Source organism: Elephas maximus, chromosome 5, assembly GCF_024166365.1.
Source record: "Elephas maximus indicus isolate mEleMax1 chromosome 5, mEleMax1 primary haplotype, whole genome shotgun sequence".
NCBI lineage: Eukaryota > Metazoa > Chordata > Mammalia > Proboscidea > Elephantidae > Elephas > Elephas maximus.
Genome location: NC_064823.1, coordinates 121,982,177 through 122,007,480, shown reverse-complemented (window position 1 = coordinate 122,007,480; position 25,304 = coordinate 121,982,177). Strand labels below are relative to the sequence as shown.

Here is a 25,304-nt window from a genome sequence, read left to right as displayed (position 1 = left end):
AAACTCTCGCTGAACTTGAGCGACCCCCTTCCTGTGAAAAGTGCCTGAGGGGTTTACCCAGCGCTTTTACAGGAAGGAAAGGGATCCCGCGAACCCTGAGCCCCGCCACGAGCCCCGCGGGCACAGAACTGGGGAAGGCAAGGGCTCCCGGGAGGTTCGGGAGGCGCAGCCGGAAATCTCCCCAGCTCGGAGCGTGGGGGAGCCCCGGCAGTTGGCGGCGCCCGGGCCTGCGCTCTCCGGCTGGGGCGGGGCGCACACCGGGGGCGGGGCCCCCTCGTCGGCCGGCCGCGGGGCGGGGCAGCTCGGCACGCCCCCTGGTACCCTCCCACCCCAGCCCGCCCTCAGGCCGCGTCCCCGCCGGCCTTGCCGACGTGGCGGGGCGGGACCCGGCGGGCCCTCCCGCGCGCACTCGGCCGCCAGAGCGGTAAGAGCCCCGGGCACCTTCTCCCCATCCCTTTCCCCCGGCGGGCGGTGAAATGAGGGGAGCCGGCAGCGGAGTGGTGGGCAGACCCCGCCGCCTCTCTTTGTCCCGGGCCTCCGAACTCGGCCCGCTGCGACAGTGAGAAGCCATCGGCAGGGACTTGGCACCGCCACGGGAGCCGGGAGAACCAGGCTTGGGGTAAAGGTCCGGAGGGGCGCGGACGGCGCGGCCGAGGGCCCTGTGTGGGTGCGGGCGTGTGAGTGTGTGTGTGTGAGTGTGTGTCGCTCTAGGTCCACGCTCATGCACACACCCACACGCCCGTACGCCGGGTCTGCCCCCTCGGCCGGCGGCAGCTCGCACCAGAACCTCCGCGGAGCCTACCTGTTTCTGCAAAAGTATCCAGTCTGAAAAAGTTCCCCCAGTGTCCCGGGTCCAAGGCAGAGGAAGGGTTGCAGCGCCGCCTCAGCCCGGATACGGAGGGTGCAGATCCTCCATCCGGTGTTTGACTGCCCTTGGCCCAGGAATCCGAGCTCGGGCCTTGACCTCCCACCCATGCTCTCCACCCCTCTCCCTGCAGGCCGACGCCCTGTCTGCCCTTCCCACTCCAGCTAATGTCCTAGGCTGGCACCACCTCCATTAGCAGGTTCACACCGCCCCCGCCCCCCCGTACCCTCCCGCCCCCCCGTTACCCGCTCCCCCGCCTTGGGTCCTACTCCCCACTGGAGCTTCCCACCTCCTTTCCACTCATTCATCTCTTCTTCCCTGGAATCTGGTGAGTATTTCCAGCCATCTCGCATCAGGTGCCCGAACTTTTATTGCCTTTTCCTGAAGTAAGAGGAAATCCCCTTTTATGGACTTTGAGGGCATTATCAATGGCCTACTGATCCCAAAGGCCTGTGTGTAGTCCGAATCATTTGCGCTGAACTACTAACCTAAAGGCTGGCAGTTCAAACCCACCCACCGGTACCGCTACTCTGTAACACATGGGGTCACCATGAATCGGGATTGACACCACAGCAATGGGTTCGGCTTTTTGGTTTACTGATCCTGAGGTCACTGAAATTTCCATGGTAAACATCTTGAGGGATACAAACCAGTGGCTTTTAAAATACTAAACTCCATAAGATCTCAGCCAATCTGAGGTAACAGAATGAGACAGCTTTATCCTTGGAGGCCCCTTTCTGCCCTCTTCCTCCCAGTGGCCCATTCCTACCCCTACTTATATGTCTTGCCTTTCTATGTTCTCCCTTCTTTCTTCCACCAAAACCTGAGCTCAGGAAAGAATCTGATAAACTTCTTACACTGTAAACTTTAAGTAAAGGAATGAAACTTTAATGGTAGAATTTGAGGCATAGCTGAGCTAGTGTAGAAGGAATTTGAGGGTAGGAGGGGACCTTAAAGAATCTTCAGGATTCGGACCGTATAAGTAGCATTTTTTTTTTTCATTTAATGAGCATTTATTGATTACCTCCAAATGCTAGGCACTGGATATATAACCCAAAAAACCAACCCATTACCGTCAAGTCAATTCTGACTCCTAGTGGCCCTATAGGACAGAGAAGTACTGCCCCATAGGGTTTCTGAGGAGCAGCTGGTGGATTCTAACTGCTGGCCTTTTGATTTGCAGCCAAGCTTTTAATCACTGCGCCACCAGAGTCCCATTAGGTACATCCATTGCCGTCAAGTCGATTTCTACTCGACTTCGTAGGGTTTCTGAGGCTGTAAATCTCTATGGTAGCAGACTGCCACATCTTTCTCCTGAGAGCCACTGGTGGTTTCAAACCTCCAACCTTTCGGTTAACAGTCGTTGCTTTAACCACTGTGCCACCAGGGCTCCTTCCATTGAGTATATACTGGTATGCAAAAGAGACATGGCCATTTCCCTCATGAAGCTTATAGAGGATAAACAATTAGAAAATAATACAAGTGATCACAGAAGACCTTTCTGAGGAAGTAACATCTGAGCCACGATTTAAAGGATGAGTAGAAATTAGCCAGGCAAAGGGAACAACCAAGTGTGTTTTATTTCATTAATTAATTTGATTGTGCTTTAGGTGAAAGTTTACAGAGCAAATGAGATTCCCATTTGATAGTTCATACGTGAAGTGTTTCCTGGCCTTGGTTTCATTCCCCACAGTGTGTCAGCACTCTCCCAATTTCTGTCCTGGGTCCCCCATTTCCTTTCATCCTGATTTTTGACCCCTTCCTACCTTCTCATCAATATTGCCCTTTTGATCTCATATAATTGGCTATTCTAAGGAGCACATTCCTCTTGGGTATTATTTATTTTATAGGCTTGCCTATTGTTTGGCTGGAAGGTAGTCTCCAGGAATGGCTTCAGTTCCAGGTCAGAAGGGTGTCTCAGGGCTATAGTCCTGGGGTAGCAATTAATTTTTAAGACTAACAATATACCAAAAATGGTTTCTCTTCAATCAGTATTAAACACAATATATTTCAGTTCAGCGAATATTGGAGAGCCAGATAGCAGGCAGGTGCTAATTGATCACAGCCCTGGAGGAAAGAAACACATACTCCTTATAAATGCAATAGTAAATTCTACAATAACAACCACCAAAAAGAAATAAGAAAAAAAGAGAGAGGTTAAAGGTGGTGTTACTACTTAAATACATCCAAACACCCAAACGCCCCATGAGATTAGTTCTGTTGGTTTAAAGGTACAGACACGGTCAGGGCTTCATGAGATTTTCCAGTTAATTGGCCTAATGCTGTTAGAATTACTTTTTGACTCCCTAGTTCAGTGAATAGCTTGCTAGTGGCCATCCAAGTTAGAACAATTGGTCTCTTCACTTGGAGCAGTGGAGGACGAAGGAGACTCAGGAAGCAGAGATGGAACTGGACTGCAGGTCTAACTGCCGCCATGAACTACTGCCTCCTTAGCCGTGAGACCAGAAGAATGGTGCCCGGCTACGACTATTGAACATTCTGATCAAGGAATAGATAGCTGGATCCTGATCAAAAGGGTATAAAATGTGGAGCCAAATTTCACATTTGTACAGAATTTCACATTTGTACAGAATCCAGGCTTATTGGTCCTATTAAGATTGGGAGAACCCCTGAAACTATCACTCTGAGAAAATCTTTGAACCATGAACCAAAATTATCTCCTTAAGTCATGTTTAAATTGAACAATAGTTGAGCTAAATTAGTGAAGAATGTTCGATGTGAACTTTGCATGCTTTTAAAGAATTATCTATATGAGATCAAATTGTCAACAGTAACTCTAAAGGATAGATGAGATGTTTAGGGGATGGTGAGTTTAAGCCAATGGTGGAGAAACAGTATGGGCAGAGATAGCAAGAATGGTGACACAATGTGAAGAATGTAACCAGCATTATTGAATTGTACATATAGAAACTGTTGAATGGGCTTTATGTTTTGCTATGGATATTTTCACCAAAATTAAAAGAAGAAAAATGCAATAGCAGAGCCCTGTGCAAAGTATCACAAGCAATTAATTCTTTGGGAGGAGTAGGATAGATTAAGGAAAATTTCAGAGTAAAAGGTGACATTTGACATTGAGAAATTGAATACGAGTTGGCCAGGCAGTCGGAGGCAGGGCAGGCAGGCAGAAGCAGCAGCAGAAGCAAAGATAAGAGGTATGAAGGTGTATGAACTGTGTAGGAGATGATGATGGAGTCCCTGGGTGGTGGTACAGATGGTTAAATGCTCAACTTCTAACTGGAAGGTTGGCACTTCAAACCCACTGAAAGGTGCCTCGGAAGAAAGGCCTGGCTCTTTGCTTCCAAAAACACCAGGGTCACCGTGAGTCAGAATCGACTTGATGACAACTGGTTTTGTTTAGGAAATGATGAAAATCTTAGTAAGGCAAGAGTGCAGAGTGTGTTGAGAGTGGCAGGAAGGGGACAGAGAGATTGGGATTGTATTGTGAAGGGCCATGAATGCCATGTGAAGATGTTTAAACAATGGTTTTTGAACAAGGGATCAAATAGATCCCATGTGTGTTTTGGAGAAAAATGCCTGGCAGGCATAGAGAGGCTGGACTGGAGAAAAAAGAGCCTGGGGCTGGGCATATGTACTTGCTGAGCTCCATAGGAACTCTTACAAACTACCCAAGACCACCTCATCCAGAGTTTTTATTCCTGGTCCTCCACAGACCAGCCTATTTTTTTTACTTCAGAAAGGGGATCTCACATTACCAAATTTTTACTTTGCCAAGTAAAGCCATTTAAAAAAAATCCATCCACTTTCACCACTATTTCATAAAATAGAAGACATTTTAATATCAAGAAAAGCATGAAGGCTAAACTTTCAAGGTAAAAGCAGTCCTTTGCATGGAATAAATTTAGATTTATGGAAAACGCATTATCTGTCCTCGTTTTTCTCTGTCGTCATGGACTGGCCCCAGTCTTGTAGTCTGGCATTTGGGAGCTGTGTCTCCAGATCATTTTGTCTGGTAGCTTTTACTTCACAGAGGAGGAAATGGGGAAGCCCAGTGAGAGTGAATGAGTTACATGTTCACAAATGAATGAGTTATATGCTTACAAAGGGGTGGTGGGAACAGAGGTCACAACTCTCGACCCCCAGGCCGGGTTCTTTCCACCTTAAAATACCATCCCTCCTACTCTTCACTATTCCTCCTCTCAGCTTCTTGGCTCAGCCACACAGATGTCATCCTCAAAATCTAGAATTCATTCCTGATGCCGGTGCTCTTTTTATGTGCTCTTACCAAGCGTGCCTGGAATCACCATATCAAAGCCACATTCTCTGTTACTTGAGGTCTAGTCCAGGCACATCTTTCCTTTATTTGATGTGCTATTTTGTATCATTATTGAACCATTTCACGTTAGCTTCTCAAACAAGATTATTCACTTTCTGAAGGATAGTGACCACATCTTCAGTTTTAAACCTCTTTTTGCAACTGTGATGTTGCTGCTTCAATACCTAGCATAGTTCTGGGAGCAATTTAGGTGATGAATGAATTTACTCATGAAAAATTAACTTATTCCCAACCCCACAAAGGCTTCTTTATACGCCACCCTTCCTTTCCTTGGAGTTTACTGAAGAAGCCTCCTTGTTTCTGTGGGACGAGTGTCCCTAGCATCAAAGCCAAGGGTAGCTGCAGTGATCAGTGCTCCAAACCAAAGACCAGGTTTATGAGAAGTCTGACGGTGCTCATGGGGCACCCAGGCAGAGATGAGGGCCATCCGAGGAAACAACACCGATTAGGGCTGTAGTCCCGGTAGATTCCAATAGTCACTGATAGGAAACAGCTGTGTGTTTAGCACACACTGTTTCCGACGGTTTGAGACGAAAAGGAACAGTCTTAAAAATAATTACATTTCTCCTGTCCTCATGTCTACTAGGACAAATGAAGAGGTTTTGGTTTTTGTTTAGGGAAAAGGCAGACGTGTTACAGAGAGAAATATGGTATAAGAAATACGCACAATTAGGCTTTGTAATAGGGCCGATATTATGATAAATACTTCTATTATTTAAACAAATTTACATCTAATCTTTGAGAAATTTATGAATTATCTGTAACTGTTTCTTAACAATATCAGTTTAACACCTTACAGCTGATTTTTTTTGGTATTTCTGAAGGGATGGTCTCAGGTTGCTAGTTGTTTGCACAGCGTTGGAAAGAGGCATCATTGCAACATTTTTTCTACACCTGAGGAGAATTGACCTAACGCAGCTTAGCCCTCACAGGTGGGTGAGGGTTACAGGTTTCCTCCTCTCCAAACTCCCTACCAAGAGCTGTATTATCATGAAACCCAGTTCTCCAATGGAATTCTGCTACAAGTTCACAAATACATTAGCAGCTAGGCTTATTATACAGCTTGTTCTTAAAAGCTTGATGAAGTCTTAGCTCTCTGTCGTTTTAAGCCCTCTGGTGAGCACTGTTCTTGCAGCAGGACTCAGCTGACCTAGTCAGCTTCGGGCTTTGGAATTCTGTAAGCAGCTGCAAAAATACCCGTTGCCATTGAGTTGATTCAGACTCATGGGGTTTTCACTCCATAGGGTTTTCAATGGCTAATTTTTCAGAAGTAGATTGCCAAGCCCTTCTTCCAGGGCACCTCTGGGTGGACTCGAACTGCCAACCTTTTGATTAGTCACTGAGAGTGTTAACTGTTTGCACCACCAGGTGCTTCAGGCAGCTACAAGCTCTAGAAAAAACTTTATTCCAAAGGGCAATAGGCTTCTGGACTCAATGCTATGCTCTGGTTGTACAAGGGCAGGAGGCACCTGTACATTATTGCTCACCAATCCACATATCTTAAGCATCTTCCATTTCACCAATTAAAAATGATTTCTAATATCTCTTATGTTAATTAGCACAGCCTGGAGTGCTAATTGGAGAGGATGATAGTTGAACCCTCTCAGAGGTGAACTCTCAGTTACAGAATTTGAAATACTAAGGACCCCTGGATAGTGTATTCCTGAATAGGGCACTTCAGATGTGGACTAGCCAACATTAGGATGTAAATTACCATGAATTAACATGCACGTATGTCACATGGTACGTGCAGAAATATTTTAAGGTAAATGATGAAGAGTATAACGACACTCTTCCTGTAAAGCATGTACAACACAGTGCTCATGATGAACCAGATCTTGTCCAAGGTGTCCAAAGCACAAAGTTTCATGGGCTTTTTATTTGCCCATGAATGTTTACCATTTCCAGGCTTATTCTCATGTTCCTGCTTGTGGAAAATGAAATTGTTTGGAGAGTCTTAATAATCCAGATTAATAATAAAGATTTTTGAATTACATTACAAAGAAATAAAGGCATCAGACAATGTCTGTTACCAGCTACAAATGAGCAAAATATGTAAATAAGAGTGATGCCAAAATATCCTTTATTTGTGGACCCATTCTTCTTATGATCATACCCATACAACCCAGGCCAGGGTGGGATAAACTAAGGCAGAGAGATCTTTGGAAGGTAGCAATCAAGCAATGTCCTAGGCTCCAGGCCAGCAAGCCTTTTCTCTAAAGAGCCAGGTAGGAGATATTTTAGGCTTTGCAGCTTGCAGGTTATATGGTCCCTCCACAACTACTCACCTCTTCCCATAAGTGCTAGAGAAGCATAGATAGTATGAAAATGAATGGATGTGGCTTTGTTCCAGTAAAAACTTTACTTACAGAAACAGGCAATGAGCAAGATTTAGCCTGTGGGCCATGGTTTGCCAACTTCCTGTCTTAGGCCAATCCTGACTCAGAGAGAGGTTTTCACAGGTTTTATAAGCTTCCAGATGACAATAGCTTTCCAAGTACCCTCCATAAATTCCACCCCCTCCCCAAAACCACAATTACTACTTACATCCTTAGAAGGAGCAGTCAGGAAGCAGGAAAGGAGAGACTAAGAACTTGTTTATATTAAGACATGTTAAGATGTTTATATTAAGACATTTCTGATCCTTTTCTGTACAGTGGCCTTGCATTAATTTTTTGGTTTATTTTTTATTGCGCTTTAAGTGAAAGTTTACAAATCAAGTCAGTCTCGCATACAAAAACTTATATACACCTTGCTATATATATATTTATTTTTTTTTATATACTCCTAGCTGCTCTCCGCCTAATGAGACAGCACACTCCTCCTCTCCACCCTGTACTCCCCATGTCCATTCAACCAGCTCCTGTCTCCCCTGCCTTCTCATCTCACCTCTAGACAGGAGCTGTCTGCGTAGTCTGACGTGTCTACTTGAGCCAAGAAGCTCACTCCTCACCAGTATCATTTTCTGTCTCATAGTCCAGTCCAATCCCTCTTTGAAGAGTTGGCTTTGGGAATGGTTCCAGTCTTGGACTAACAGAAGGTCTGGGGACCATGACCTCCAGGGTCCCTTTAGTCTCAGTAAGACCATTAAGTCTGGTCTTTTTACAGGAGTTTGAGGTCTGCATCCCACTGTTCTTCTGCTCCATCAGGCATTCTCTGTTCTGTTCCCTGTCAGGGCAGTCACTGGTTGTAGCTGGGCACCATCTAGCTCTTCCAGTCTCAGGCTGATGTAGTCTCTGGTTTATGTGGCCCCTTCTGTCTCTTGGACTCATATTGACCTTGTGACCTTGGTGTTCTTCATTCTCCTTTGCTCCAGGTGGGTTGAGACCAATTAATGCATCTTAGATGGCTACTTCCTAGCGTTTAAGACCTCAGACGCCACTCACCAAAGTGTGTATCATTTTTTAATAGTTCAACTAGACTTTGACCTGACTTCTTGTGAGCCCATTGTCAAGTTCAAATACCTTAAACTTATACACCAGCTAGAGGGAAGTATACATCTTTCCTTTTCCCATTGTAGATTTATTTACAGGAGTGTTATCCCTGAGCTGAAAGTCTGACAGATGTCTTTGTTAAAAAAGAAACATTCTAACTCAGTTAACTGCTATGAAAATAAAGACAACAGAAATAATTATAGGGTGGTTTGGAACCACCTGTAGAAAGACAGGTTCTAAACAGAAATGGGGAAAAAGTATTTTTGCTTGCTATTGCTTCATATTATATTTTAATTTAAATCTCCACACAAAAAGTAACATAACTAAACTCATAAATTCGTTGAACTGTTTACTGTATACAAAAAACTATGTAAAGTGCTTTGTAAAATATGAAAACAAAACCAAGAAGATCCTTATCTTCGTAAAACTTACAACTCTAATCACAGTGGATTTTAACTGTCCAAGTTGAGATAGATGCAAAGCACTCTGGGGATTCAGAAGAAGAAACATTATATCCAGTTGGGAGGAACAGAGAATGGAAGAGGTGGTTATTTTAGCTGGGCCTTAATTGTGTAAGAACAAATGCATTGAACCAACGACTACCCAAGGGTCTATAGAGGATGTATCAGGCATGGTATGGACTCTTATGTTATCTCATTTATGGTTGGTGTTATGGATTGAATTGTGTCCCCCAAAAATGTGTGTCAACTTGGCTAGGCCATGGTTCCCAGTATTGTGTGGTTGTCCTCCATTTTGTTATGTAAACTGGTCATAGACATTGTCTGATGCCTTTATTTCTTTATGTCTGATGATGTAATTATCATGTGTTCTAAGGGCAGAATTGTTTCCTCGCTTTTCTCATCTTCTAGTAGCTGCCTGCCTTCCTTGGCTTGTGGCCCCTTTCTTTATCTTTGCAGCAGGTTACTCCAATCTCTGTTTCTGTCCTCACATCCTCTTTTTCTTATCATAGTCAGATCTTCCTTTGCCTCCCTCTGATAAGAACACTTGTGATTACCTTTAGGGCCCACCTGGATAACCCAGGAAACCCTGGTGGTATAGTGGTTAAGAGCTATAGCTGCTAGCCAAAACGTCAGCAGTTCAAATCCACCAGGCACTCCTTGGAAACCCTATGGGGAAATTCTACTCTGTCCTGTAGGGTCACTATGAGTCAGAATCGGCTCAACGGCAATGGGTTTTTTTTTTTTAATATGTATAAGGTAAACATTCACAGGTTGCAGAGATTAGAGGCCATTTTTCAGTCTACCACAAGGTTACACAAAGTGTCTTATTTGTAGATGAAAATTTACCCCTACAGACTTTAATTATTCACCCAGCTTGGAATTAAGGCTTCACAATTCAAATTAAAACATAAAATGTTTGTTTTTAACTGTGTTGAACAGATATTAAGATGTCTGATCATGGCAGTGACACCTCAGCCACTGGAGACAAAGCCGAATTTATGGAGAAGCCAAGTAGTGATTCTTTACCTGACGATACAGAAGTGCACTGCGATTCAGTTACGATTTCGAATGAGCCAACACCAGCTGAGCCCAGAGCATATGTTCATGAAAATGCATCTGTTCAGGGTGCAGAGACTACTGATACCAGACACCCTGAGCAGCCCACGGAGCCCCCCTTCAATGGAGAAGTGACTGAGGACACACTTGCTGAGTGCGTGGACTCCGTCAGCCTTGAGGCAGAACCTGGATCTGAAATACCCCTGAAAGAACAGAATAATCCGGTATGGTTCCTTCCATTCACTTCCTCCTAAATTCTTACTGATAGGTACCACATGCACAGCTTTGCTAAATTATTACAGACGGGCCTTTGGGGTTCAAAATATAATATGCCATCATCTCCGTTGTCAAAAATGTGTGTGTGGCGAGATAAAACATATACAAGAATAATTTCTCATTATCATGTTTGTATTTTGGTAATTGTATTATAATTAATGTTGTTTTTGTTGTTAGTTGCCATCGAGTCAGCTCCAACTCTTGGCGACTTGGCCCAGTCCTGGGCCATCTTCGTGATCACTGCCATGTTTGAGCCCCTCACTGAGGATTTCCTTGGTTTTTGTTGACCATCTACTTTACCAAACATGATGTCCTTTACTAGAGATCGGTCCTTCCTGATGATATGTCCAAAGTAAGCAAGTTGAAGTCTTGCCATCCTTGCTTCTAAGGAAAATTCTGGTTGTATTTCTTCTAAGACTGATTTGTTCATTCTTTTGGCACTCCACAATATATTCAACATTTTTCACCAACATTGCAGTTCAAATGCATCAGTTCTTCTTCTGTCTTCCTTTTTCATCATCCAACTTTCACACGAAGTTAATAATAATAACTTGAAAACCAAACTCGTTACTATCAAGTTGATTCCGACTCATAGTGACCCTGTAGGACAGAGTAAAACTGCCCCATAGGGTTCCCAAGGCTGTAATCTTTACGGAAGCAGACTGCCACATCTTTCTTCGAAGGAGCAGCTAGTGGGTTTGAACCTCTGGCCTTCTGATTGGTTAGCAGCCAAGCACTTAACCACTGCACCACCAGGGCTCCAATACTCACCAATTATTGGGCATACCCTATATGCCAGGCACTGTGCTAGCCCTTTTATGTATTATGTAATTCATTCAACACAACTATTCTTTGAGGTTTTGAGGTAGGTATTATTACCCTCAATTTATAGAGGAGGTATCTAGGCTCAGAGATGTTAAATGACTTGTCCTGGCCTATCTGGTAGTAAATGGAAGAAATTATAATATCCAACATAATGAGTCCAAATTAATAATGATCCTGGTTCCACCTAAACAAGCCAATGTTTCTTTAAGATCACTTAAATTCTGAGGCATATTTACAGATCCACTGTGGAGATAGCCAACATTCACATCACTGTTTTCTCCTTACATACCACCTTCAAGAAGACCAGAGGCAGAGTGCATTGCTTTTTCTTCTCAGTGCTTGCACCTTAGACTCTCTTGGGATAAGATAGACCACCATCCATTCCCCTATTGGTACCATGTGCCACACCAGTATGACTGCTAGGTTCTCCTGGCACCTTCACCTCCCACCACATGGGGCCTGGCATGGGTGGGGGAGGCACTCAGCGTGAAAGGAGGTCTGGGAGATGGGGGCTGCTCTCTTCAAATCCTATCAGGGTTGGACCCTTTCCAGAGTCATGATATACCCACTATCATCGAGTTGATTCTGACTCGTAGTGACTCTATAGGACAGAGTAGGACTGCCCCATAGTGTTCCAAGGCTACAATATTTACGGAGATCTTTCCCCTGTGGAGCAGCTGGTGGGTTTGAACCACCAACTTTTCGGTTAGTAGCCAAGCACTTAACCACTGTGCCACCAGGGCTCCTCCTGAGTGATGGTATAGAATGGGGTAGTCAGGGTCTGCCCTTAGCCAGGTCTCAGCCTTGTTCATCTTTGAGGTGACTGCTGCATGCAGTGAGGGGAGGGAACTAAACATGCAATCAGGGGTCTTGGACATTCATGGCCCAATCTATCATTAACTCTGTTACATCGGGCATGACACCTCACTTCTCTGTGCTTCAGTGTTGTCCTCTATTACATGAAGAATTTGCACATGAAGACCTCTGTGTATCCTCTGAGTTAACATCTTGTGATTCTTTTATTCAAAATTAGGCCTCTTGTGCCTCCCTTTCCTCACGGGATTTGCTGCTCAGAACTGTTGAAAGATGTGATGGCCTTCCTCAGGAAATAGGATGTTTCCCATCACTGGAGATGTTTTTAAAAAAAAAACGAACAAGCACTTTGCAAGGGGGCTATGGAGGGGACTCAAGTACCAGCTGGGAGCTGGGATCAGATAGAGTAAACATGTTGTTGTTAGTTACTGTCAGGTCGGTTCCAACTCATGACAATCCCACGTATGCAGAGTAGAACTGCTTCATAGGGTTTTCAAGGCTGTGACCTTTTGAAAGTAGATTGCCAGGCCTATCTTCCAAGGTGCCTCTGGGTGGGTTCAAATTGCCAACCTTTTGGCTAGTAGTCAAGCACTTAAGCATTTGTGCCACCCAGGGTCTCCTATGGTGAACTCAAAACTAAAAAAAAAAAGCGAAACTCATTGCTATCGAGTCGATTCCGACTCAGAGTGACCCTATAGGACAGAGTAGAACTTCCCCATAGAGTTTCCAGGGAGCACCTGATGGATTCGAACTGCTGACCTGTTGGTTAGCAGCTGTAGCACTTAACCACTATGCCACCAGTGTTTCCGTCTATGGTGAACAAACGCACAACATTTTGCTTGTGAGTTCATAGATCCTTGAAGTCTTCCAGGACCCCTAAGGGTTTAAGAACCCCTAGACCAGAGTTTCTCAATTCTGACTGGGAGAGCTTTAAAAAATACTAATGCCAGGGTTCCAACTCCAAGGATTCTGATTCTGTCGGTTCAGATATGGGGCTTGGACATCAGTATTTTTAAAAAGCTTCTCAAATGATTCTAAGGTCCAGTCAGGATTGAGAACAATTGCTCCAAGCTAAAGAACCCTTGCGATCCCATCCCTTTGACAGTTCTTTGACTATGTGATCTTTCAGAACCATTCCAGCTCTGGAGTTTTGTGATGCTAAAATAACATTTTAAGAATTTTTTTGGCTAGTAGGATACTTTTTCATACATTAATCTTTAAAAAAACAGCAGCCACATATACACAGGAAATAGTGGGACATTCAGAAGTTCCAGGCTTGACAGCTTACATGCTGTTGGTAAAGAGATGGACTAGGGGACTTTATAGAAAATCCTTTTTGTCAAACAGACCCTCCAAAGTAGGAAAGTGGCAGAATGAGAGCTTGAGCCAAGTCTTTTTGACTCCAGAACCCATTTTCCCTCCATGCTGTCTTTCCTATGGTAGGGAGCATTCACTCTCAATTTTTATTATTAAGTGCTGCTATTAATAAATATCTCTGTACATTAAGAAAAAATGTCTTAACCACACGCTTCTGACCTGAGATGACTTAAAGAAACTGTAGACATTCTACTAATTCAGAATTTACATGGATAGCTCATATGACCAATTTCAGATTTCTAATAACTATAGTGGAGTTGTTAATAAAGATAGCATAATAAGAAATCAATATGCTCCTGCCACCTCTGCCTTCTTAAATCTTTTGAGCAAATTGAAGGTATCCTGCTTGTGAAAGTACCAACTAAACCTCCTTAATTAATGCTATAGGAATGGAGCTGATTGGCAGGCAGAGACTCTCCCCTGAACAACACTGATAACCCTTTTAACCCATTGCCATCAAGTTGATTCCAACTCATAGCGACCCTATAAGACAGAGTAGAACCACCCCATAGGGTTTCCAAGGAGCGGCTGATGGATTCAAACTGCTGTCCTTTTTGTTAGCAGCCAAACAATTAAGTGCTGCACCGCCAGCATTTTAGGGGCTCTGAAAATGTGAGCATTTCCTCATGTCTTAGTTTACTAGGGCTGCTGTAACAAAAGATGCCACAAGTGGGTGGCTTTAAAAAACAGACATTTATTTTCTCACAATTCTGGAGGTTTTAAGTTCAAATCAGAGCCTTGCCATGTTTGTTTCATCTGTGGCCCTCTCCCCTATCTTCTGGTGACTACCAGTAGTCCTTGACATTCTCTTCTACTTATATATGCATCTGTGGTGTCTTGCCTGTTTGTGTATCTCTGTGTCTATACTCCTGTTTATAAAACACCACTCAGAAAGGATTAGGTTTAGGACCCACCTTACTCTCCTAAGACCTCATTAACATAACAAAAGAAAAGGCTTATTCCCAAATAGGGTCATGTTTGTAGGTATAAAACCAAACCAAGCCCGTTGCCATCGGGTCAATTCCAACCCATAGCAACCCTAGAAGACAGAGTAGAACTGCTTCATAGGGTTTCCAGAGAGTGGCTGGTGGATTTGAATCGCCGACCTTTTGGTTAGCAGCCGTATTGCTTAACCACTGCACCACCACAGCTCCTTTGTAGGTACAGTGGTTAAGATTTCAACACATCTTTTTAGAGGACACAATTCAATCCATAACAGCTCATGATGAAGCATCATAAAAGTTGTTAGCTGCCTTTGAGTCATCCCCTCCCCATTATCAGTTGCAGATCAGACCATTGTGATCCATAGGGTTTTCACCGGCTGATTTTTACAAGTAGATCACCAGGCCTCTCTTCCTAGTCCATCTTAGTCTGGAAGCTCCTCAGGCAACCTGTTCAGCGTCATAGCAACACGCAGGCCTTCACGGACAGATGGGTGGTGGTTGCACATGAGGTGCACTGGCCTGGAATTGAACCTGGGTCTCCCACAAGGAAGGTGAGAATTCTGCCAGTGAATCACCTGGATGGAAAGTGAAAACATTGGCCTCAGAGTTGGGACAGTGGCTCAGGATGTATTTGTGTGGCATTGCATCGTGAACTCAGATAAAACCAAGGTGTGGGAGTGGTACCTGTTAGTTTGCTTGTTCTAAAAGGGCAAAAGTAGAAACATCTGGCTGGGAGGGCCTTAAGGATAGAGGATATCTCTTTCACACAGGCTCATATTTAAACCCTTCTAAGTAGCCACAAAGAGCCCTGGTGGCTCAGTGGTTAAGTGTTTGTGTGCTAACCAAAAGGTCGGTAGTTTGAATCCACCAGCCTCTCCTTGGACACCCTATGGAGCAGTTCTACTCTGTCCTATAGGGTCGCTTTTGTCGGAATCAACTCAAAGGCAACAGGTTTGGTTTGGTTTAGGTGTAAGTGTATTTTCTTTTTGAGGATTACCAGAAAAGAATTCTACCATCTTTCTTGGCATCCTGTTCTTTTATCCTAAGTTAATGTTAGAAGTTGATTTTGTGCCTAGTTCATGAATCTTGTTAATTTGTTCTCCTTTATTTGTCCTTTGTTGGACTCTTATAAGAAGTCCTTTTTCAGTGATGAAAACAACTGTTTCTCCATTGATTCAGACAAGAATGAATTATATGAAAAATCTTGAATTAAAAGTTTATTTACAAGTTGGTTCCTTGGATCTCGAACATGGGTCTCCCAAGGAGTGGCAGGTTCTGTAGGAAAATGGCCAAGTTCAAAAGCCCGTTTGATCCCAGAGGGTATATCTGAGCCTAATAGAATCTCATCATCCCTTAAAAAAAGTTTCTATAGGAAAATGCCTGCTTTACTAAGAAACCTGGCAGAATAGCCTTTGAAAAAGTATAATAAACCAGTATCTTCTAGGGCACGCTAGATTTTGTGATAATGTACATAATGTATATAAATGTGTATATTTTTTATAAGTGATTTGTATCTGCATAGTTACTTTGGGCCTGAGTCCCCTTACAATCCACGCCATTAGCTTCTCCTTTGCCTGTGTCAGCATGGTGGCTGTAACTTGGCAGATAGTATGGCATAACTAGGAGGTGACCCAGAGAATAGGATGAGGCCAATGGTTCTGCCAGCTATGCAGCTGGCACCTCTGGTTTGAAGGATCACACCATTCACAGTTTATGGACTCAATGAAGCTGCCTCTATCTTTGGGGCTCCTTCTCTCCCTTGTCCATTCCCATGTACAGACTTAGTAACATTGAGTTGAACCTTTATGCAGGAATCCACTCTACAACATCCATGAGAGATGGTCCGCAGCCTTGCTTGAAATTGGAGATTGGACCAAATTCTCTAAGGCCTTTACCAGCCCCATGATACCATACATTGAGTGCTGTTAACTGTCTTTAGGAAGCCCACAGTCTAGTTGGATAGGGCAGTAATGTATAAAAGCATTGATAGATAGCATGATATATACTAGAGCGAACAGGCACAAGGGAAGCTTTAGGTAGAGCACTTAAACTGTTCCTAAGGAGTCAGGGAAGGCTTCAGCTTCAATTCAGAGATGGTTTATCTTGGATGCTGCTCAGGAGTGACATTTGTTCTCAGAGGTCTCGTGGGACCTTATATCCTAGCCAATCTTTAAAAGACCCAATGTAGATAAAATTTCCCTAAATTCTTAACACCAAGAAATGTTGCCCAGAATGAAACAAATGTTGAACCCACCACCCATACGTCAATTTGTCTTACTGTGCTGACTTACGTGTTGCTATGATGTTGGAAGCAATGCCACCAGTATTTCACAAATTAATAGGGCCACCCATGGAGGACAGATTTCACCAGAGCTTCTATACTAAGACAGACTAGGCCTGGCAATCTATCTCCAAAAATTAGCCAATATAAACACTATGGATCACAAAATATTGTCCAAGGCACCTGTTTGCTTACTTTGGACACATCCTCAGGAGGGACCAATTGTTGGAGAAGGACATTATGTTTGGTAAAGTAGGGGGCCAATAAAGGTAAGAGAAATCCTCAGTGAAATGGACTGACACAACAGCCTCAACAATGAACTCAGACAGACCAATGATCATGAAGATAGTGCAGGACCAGGCAGTGTTTCATTTTGTTATATATATAGTCGCCACGAGTCAGAACCCACTCAATGGCAACTAACAACACTGTCTACCACCAATACATACGGCCAAATATGGAGAAAGAAAAAATTCCAACATGTTCTCCTAGTTACCGCTAAAAATGTTCTCAAAGGAAAACATAGACTGTCAATTGACGGTTCTCCCTAGAAAAGGAAAAGTAGAATGTTTACAAGCTGTAAAATTATTGTCACAGTAGACAAAGAGGGGTGATCACAGGCCAAAACACACCATTGGCAGATTTCTGCCTCCTACTGGAGTAGAGTTTATTCTAATTCTATGTGAGTATTTCCCCATTGAAGCCTTCTGTGCATAATGACAGCCAGTTTTTGGCAGGACGATAGGTGGGTGGTATTGCCATTTGGCTATATATAATGAAAAAAAAAAAAAGTAGTTCCCAAATCTGATGGTGATTGGAATTACCTAGAAGACATGTTAAAAAGACAGATTCCTGGGCTCTACCCTGAGGGGTTCTTATTCAAAAGGTCATAGTGGAAGCCGAGACTCTGTATTTTCAATAATTTCTCCCAGATAATATACTCTTACAGTCAGGCAGTGGGCCAGTGTTTGGCAACCACTAAAACCAGGACACAGGAAGTCCTACTTGGGTGTGAGATGGGGGTGGGACTGAGAAGATGATGAGTTCAGCTTCAAACATGCCATGGGACGTCCAAGTGAAGTTATTTGGCTGGCAGTTGGTTATAATGGTCTGGAGCCACGGAGAGATAGGGATGTGGAGACCATCTGCATATGGATGGCTATTTAAGGGAGTGGGTGAGATTGATTGCCCAGGTGTTACGAAGAACCACGGTGAAGGATGCAGCCCTGGAAGGCTCCTGTCTCTAAGCCAATTTGGCTATGCACACCCCTTGGATTCTTTCTGATAGCAGTAGCCACCAGAGAAGTCGAGATGGTGAGGGTTACCTGTCCCCTCCACAATCTCACCACCACATTGTACGATAAAAGCGAGTATTTTTAAATTCAAAGTTTATTAATAAGAAAGTTAAAAACAATTCATGAATCTGTTCTGTAGGATTGAGAAAGTTCTACCATTCTGTCATTTTAGGTGTTCTCACCACCACTTTGAGTGGTTCAATCAAGGCAAATGCCTAGATTCCAGAGGCAAGATTTTTCGTCCCTTACAGCTGGCATTATTGTTTTTTAGCTGTCACCGAGTCGATTTTGACTCATAGTGACACCATGTGACAGAGTAGAGCCGCCCCATCAGATTTTCTTGGCTGTAATCTGTATGAAAGCAGATCACTAGGTATTTCTTCCATTGAACCGTTTGGTGGGTTCAAACCACCAGCCTTTTGGTTAGCAGCCCAGGACTTAACTGTTGCATAACCAGGGTTCCTTATACCAACCAGAATTTCCCAGAATTCACAACTGAATAGAAGACCGTTTAGCATAGGGCAGAATCCTTTCTTATACCAAACTCAAAAAAACTAAACCCAGTGCCATCGAGTCGATTCTGACTCATAGCGACCCTATAGGACAGAGTAGAACTGCCCCATAGAGTTCCCAAGTAGCGCCTGGTAGATTTAAACTGCCGACCCTTTGGTTAGCAGCCTAAGCACTTAACCACTACGCCACCAGGATTTCCTTTCATATACCACATTCATGTATAAGTAGGAAGAGTCTCTAAAATATTTTTAACAGTCTACAAATCTCAAATACCTTTAATTTCACCATCTAGAACCCTTTTCAGGCATTCAGAATGCTAGTTAACTGTCCACCATGTGTACCAGTTAAAACCCATTTCCACCATTCAGTATGCTAATCACAAGGCATCAGGTGTTAGTAGAGATACAGATAATGTAAACGCTCATAATCACTGCCTCTGGACTTATGACTTTCCTCGTTATAATGCCAACTGACCACCCTGGATTGTGCATTTTATTGGAAAGCTGGCGCATTTGGACTATAGCTTAATCTAAGAAGTCCACGTAATATCACAATGTGTATGAGGAAATATTTTAAAGTTAATAACTGAAATCATGATACTAAGGGAGGGGCAAAAAAATAAGAGTTCAAAGATAGGGCATGGAGGGTATGGGGATAAAGTGTTTTAAAGATATAAAAGTGCTTAAACTTCGGATGCCACTGAGAGGTAAGTAAGGAAAGGACTGAACTAAGTCCAGTGGCTTTGGCAAGAGAAGCCGTTGGTGCACCTGGTGAGAATGGTTCCATGGAGTAGTGGCTGTGGAAGTCTTACTGTAGCGTGTAGGGGAATCAGGCAGGGAGGGTACAGAGGATAGACACCTTTTTTTAAGAGGTAAAGAAGAAAGATTTGGAGCAGAAACCAGATAAGACAAGAAATTTGAAAGAGGTTTCGTCATTGTTGTTGTAATTTTTGTTTATTTTAAGATGGGAGAATCCTGTGCATGATTGATTTTGGAAAGTAGCCAGTAGAAAAGGAAAGATTGAAAAGATAGGAGGGAAAGGATAACCAACCTGTCTGAGGCCTGGAGGAGTGCAGGTGAAGATGATAATGGTAGCTAACAGGAAGACATCACTTCCGTGATGGTAGAATGGAATAAATTGTGAGTGGGGGTGCAATAAAGTTGTTGTAGTTGGTAGTTGCCATTGAGCCGACCCCCAACTCCTGGTGAACCCATGCACAATGGGACGAAACACTACCGTGTATACAACAGAATGAAACACTGCCTGGTCCTGCACCTTCCTCACAATCGTTGTTATGCTTGAGCCCATTGTTGCAGCCACGGTGTCAGTCCCTCTCATTGAAGGTCTTCCTGTTTTTTGCTAACCGGCTACTTTACCAAGTATGATGTCCTTCTCCAGGGACTCATCCCTCTTGATAACATGTCCAAAGTATGGGAGACAAAGTCTCGCCGTCCTTACTTCTAAGGAGCATTCTGGCTGCACTTCTTCCAAGACAAATTTGTTGGTCTTCTGGCAGTCCATGGCCAACATGTTGGCCAACATTCTTAGCCAACACCACAATTCAAAGGTGTCAATTTTTCTTTGGTCTTTCTTATTCATTATGCAGCTTTCACATGGTATGAGGCGAATGAAATCACCATGGCTTGGGTCTGGTGCACCTTAGTTCTTAAAGTGACATCTTTGCTTTTCAACACTTTAAGGAGGTCTTTTGCAGCAGATTTGCCCAATGCAATGCATTGTTTGATTTCTCAGCTTCCATGGACATCGGTTGTGGATCGAAGTAAAATTAAATCCTTGACAACTTCAATCTTTCTCCATTTATCATGAGGCTACTTATTGGTCTAGTTGTGAGGATTTTTGTTTTCTTTATGTTGAGGTGTAATACATACTGAAGGCTGTGGTCTTTGATCTTCATCAGTAAGTGCTTCAAGTCCTCTTCACTTGCAGCAAGCAAGGTTGTGTCATCTGCATAATGCAAGTTGTTAATGAGTCTTCCTCAAATTTTGATGCCACATTCTTCTTCATGTAGTCCAGCTTCTCGGATCATTTGCTCAGCATACAGATTGAATAAGTATGGTGAGAGGAGTCAACCCTGCCATACACTTTTCCTGACTTTAAACCATGCAGTATCCCCTTGTTCAGTCTGAATGACTGCCTCTTGGGGTCTACGTATGGGTTCCTTATGAGCACAGTTAAGTCTCCTGAAATTCCCATTCTTCGCAGTGTTATATAATTTGTTATGATCCACACAGTTTAATGCCTTTGCATAGTTGACAAAACACAGGTAAACAACATCACGGTATTCTCTACTTTCAGCCAAGATCCACCTGATTGATTCATAGGGTTTTCATTTTCTGACTTTCAGAAGTAGATCTCCAGGCCTTTCGGCCTAGTCCATATTAGCCTGGAAGCTACCCTGAGACCTTTCAGCGTCGTAGCAACACACAAGCCTCCGTTGACAGACAGGCGATGGCTGTAAATGAAGTGCACTGACCGGGAATCTAACCAGGTCTCTCACCTGGAAAGCGCTAATTCTACCACTGAACCACCACTGCCCTAGCAATAAAGCTAGATTTGTGTTTAATGGGTTTTTGGTGTGGTCCAGGGTAGACTTCGTGCATAAAAAGAACTGCTTAGACATTTCATTTGGTTCAGCGATTAGTGTTCCATTTATTAAGGTTACAAGTTTGAAAGCCCAATTCTTCCTTAGGCTCTAAGTTCATTTCACAAATCTTATTATTTAGAAGTCTAGCATAATTTAACAGTCAGCTTCAAGGGGATTTGGATTAATGTTTAGTCCTTTTTACCAACTTAAATACCTTCAAATATTTTAAAACTGCATTTATAAATTTAATATATTCTATTTTCTTTATAAGTACCTCATTTATCTACTTAAACAAAACCTTGCTGAGTACTTAGTAATTGTTATAAATCTATTACATTAAATTTGTAGTGTCGACCTAAAGACCTCTAGATGGTATAATACTATGCATAAATGTAGGAAGATTTTTAACTTAAAATCAGAAGGCTAATGATTCCATTATTCATTTTAAATTGGTTTTTAAAAATTGTCACTGTAATAAGCCAAATTCCCTTAAATATTAGTAGTACAGAAAAGATAAAATATTCCCAGAAATAATAATTACATGGCTTTGATGCTTAAAACCTTTCTATACTTAATTTTAAATCTTCTCAGTTGAATGGTACATACCCGCAAGGGAAGAAAAGGACCTGCAAATAACAGATCATGTTCAACCAGATATTTTGACACATCGTGGAATCCAGAGCTGTAGGCATTCAAAGCAGTTGACATCCTACCAACTAACATACTGAGCCACTTTTTTGAGTGCACAACGTAATGAAATGCTGCCCACTCCTGCACCATCCCCATGATAGGTTACTGACCCATAGGGTTTTCCCTGACTGATTTTTAAAGTAGATTGCCAGAACTTTCTTTCCAGTCCATCTTAGTCTGGAAGCTCCACCGAAACCTATTTAGCATCATAGCAATAAGCAGGCCTCCACTGACAGATGGGTGGTGACTGCACTTGAGATGCATTGCCTGGGAATCAAACCCAGGTCTCCCGTATGGAAGGGGAGAAGGGTTTGGTCTCATAGCTCACGTCTCCCACATCCCTGAATGCAAGTTATACATAGTATCTGATTCTCCATCTACTCAAGGAAATAGGCCCACTAGGTCGATCTTGGAGCCCCGGTGGCTCAGTGGTTAACAGCCCGGCTGTGAACCAGAAGGTTGGCAGTTCAAATCCACCAGCCACTCCTTGGAAACCCTATGGGGCAGTTCTCCTCTGTCCTATAGGGTTACTATGAGTCGGAATCAACTGGATGGCAACGGGTTTGGTTTTTTTGGTTTTAGTAATAGAAAATCTGAGTAGACTCATGCTGCCTACTTTATGGTCTCATAAATGCTTCAGCTGAGCCTAGAGACTAAGACAGACTAGGAGGAAGGACCCGGCAGTCTACTTCTGAAAAGGATTAGCCAGTGAAAACCTTATGAATAGCAGTGGAACATTGTCTAATATAGTGCTGGAAGATGAGCCCCCCAGATTGGAAAGCACTCAAAAGACAGCTAAGGAAGAGCTGCCTTCTCAAAGTAGAGTCGACCTTAATGACGTGAATGGAGTAAAGCTTTTGGGACCTTCATTTGCTGATATGGCACGACTCAAAATGAGAAGAAACAGCTGCAAACATCCATTAATAATCAGAACCTGGAATGTACGAAGTATGAATCTAGGAAAATTGGAAATCATCAAAAATGAAATGGAACACATAAACATCGATATCCTAGGCATTAGTGAGCTGAAATGGACTGGTATTGGCCATTTTGAATCGGCCAGTCATATAGTCTACTATGCTGGGATTGACAACTTGAAGAGGAATGGTGTTGCATTCTTCGTTAAAAAGAACATTTCAAGATCTATCCTGAGTACAACACTGTTAGTGATAGGATGATATCCATACACCTACAAGAAAGACGAGCTAACACGAGTATTATTCAGATTTACACACCAACCGCTAAGGCCAAAGATGAAGAAATAGAAGATTTTTATCAGCTGCTGAAGTCTGAAATTGATCAAACATGCAATCAGGATGCATTGATAATTACTGGTGATTGGAATGCAAAAGTTAGAAACAAAGAAGAAGGATCAGTAGTTGGAAAATATGGCCTTGGTGATAGAACAATGCCAGAGATCAAATGATAGAATTTTGCAAGACCAATTACTTCTTCATTGCAAATACCTTCTTTCACCAACATAAACGGCAACTATACACATGGACCTCGCCAGATGGAACACATAGGAATCAAATTGACTACATATGTGGAAAGAGACAATGGAAAAGCTCAATATCATCAGTCAGAACAAGGCCGGGGGCCGACTGTGGAACAGACCATCAATTGTTCATATGCAAGTTCAAGCTGAAACTGAAGAAAACCAGAACAAGTCTACAAGAACCAAAATATGACCTTGAATATATCCCACCTGAATTTAGAGACCATCTGAAGAATAGATTTGGTGCATTGAACGCTAGTGACTGAAGACCACACGAATTGTGGAATGACATCAAGGATATCATATATGAAGAAAGCAAGAGGTCATTGAAAAGACAGGAAGAAAGAAAAGACCAAGATGCATGTCAGAGGAGACTCTGAAACTTGCTGTTGAACCTCAAGCAGCTAAAGCAAAAGGAAGAAATGATGAAGTAGAAGAACTGAACAGAAGATTTCAAAGGGCGGCTTGAGAAGACAAAGTATTATAATGACATGTGCAAAGAGCTGGAGATAGAAAACCAGAAGGGAAGAACATGCTCGGCGTTTCTCAAGGCGAAAGAACCGAAGAAAAAATTCACGCCTCGAGTTGCAATAATGAAGGATTCTATGGGGAAGATATTAAATGATGCAGGAAACATCAAAAGAAGATGGAATAAATACACAGAGTCATTATACCAAAAAGAATTAGTTGATGTTCAGCCATTTCAAGAGGGAGCATATGATCAAGAAACGATGGTACCAAAGGAAGAAGTCCAAGTTGCTCTGTGCTCAATGTTATCCATAATTTGTTATGATGCACACAGTCAAATGCCTTTGCGTAGTCAATAAAACACAGGTAAACATCCTGTGTTTCGCACTGGCGAAAAACAAGGCTCCAGGAATTGATGGAATATCAATTGAGATGTTTCAACAAACAGATGCAGTGCTGGAGGTGCTCACTCGTCTGTGCCAGGAAATATGGAAGACAGCCTCCTGGCCAACTGACTGGAAGAGATCCATATTTATGCCTATTCCCAAGAAAGGTGATCCAACTGAATGTGGAAATTATAAAGCAATATCATTAATATCACATGCAAGCAAAATTTTGCTGAAGATCATTCAAAAACAGCTGCAGCAGTATATCGACAGGGAACTGCCAGATTCAGGCCGGTTTCAGAAGAGGACGTGGAACCAGGGATATCATTGCTGATGTCAGATGGATCCTGGCTGAAAGGAGAGAATACCAGAAAGATGTTTACCTCTGTTTTATTGACTATGCAAAAGTATTCGACTGTGTGGATTATAACAAATTGTGGATAACATTGTGAAGAATGGGAATTCCAGAACACTTAATTGTGCTCCTGAGGAACCTTTCCACAGATCAAGAGGCAGTTGTTCGGACAGAACAAGGGCATACCGATTGGTTTAAAGTCAGGAAAGGCATATATCAGGGTTGTATCCTTTCACGATACGTACTCAATCTGTATGCTGAGCAAATAATCAGAGAAACTGGACTATATGAAGAAGAATGGGGCATCAGGATTGGAGGAAGACTCATTAACAACCTGCATTACACAGATGACCCAACCTTGCTTGCTGAAAGTGAAGGGGACTTAAAGCACTTATTAATGAAGATCAAAGACCTCAGCCTTCACTATGGATTACACCTCAACATAAAGAAAACAAAAATCCTCACAACTGAACCAAAGAGCAACATCACGCTAAACAGAGAAAAGATTGAAGTTGTCAAGGATTTCATTTTACTTGGATCCACAATCAACAGCCATGGAAGCAGCAGTCAAGAAATCAAACAATGCATTGCACTGGGTAGATCTGCTGCAAAGGACCTCTTTAAAGTGTTGAAAAACAAAGATGTCACCCTGAAGACTAAGGTGCGCCTAACCCAAGCCATGGTATTTTCATTCGCATCATATGCATGTGAAAGCTGAACAATGAATAAGGAAGACCAAAGAAGAATTGACGCCTTTGAATTGTGGTATTGGTGAAGAATATTGAATATACCATGGACTGCCAAAAGAACGAACAAATCTGTCTTGGAAGAAGTACAACCAGAATGC

General features: G+C 42.8%; 1 protein-coding gene across 2 annotated transcripts in view; it reads left to right on the top strand.

The window, feature by feature from the left end:
* Nucleotides 1-341: 341 nt before the first annotated feature.
* Nucleotides 342-25,304, top strand: part of FAM114A1 (family with sequence similarity 114 member A1) — an 82,270-nt gene continuing 57,307 nt past the window's right edge. Inside the window, exons 1-3 of one of the 2 annotated variants that reach the window (XM_049886355.1) lie at nt 348-424; nt 6,005-6,112; nt 10,015-10,355. In XM_049886355.1, the coding sequence (XP_049742312.1) occupies nt 10,023-10,355 (333 nt within the window). In that variant the 5' untranslated portion in view covers nt 348-424; nt 6,005-6,112; nt 10,015-10,022. Of the gene's footprint in view, nt 425-6,004; nt 6,113-10,014; nt 10,356-25,304 lie in introns of both variants that reach the window. The other variant, XM_049886356.1, reaches the window with a different exon arrangement.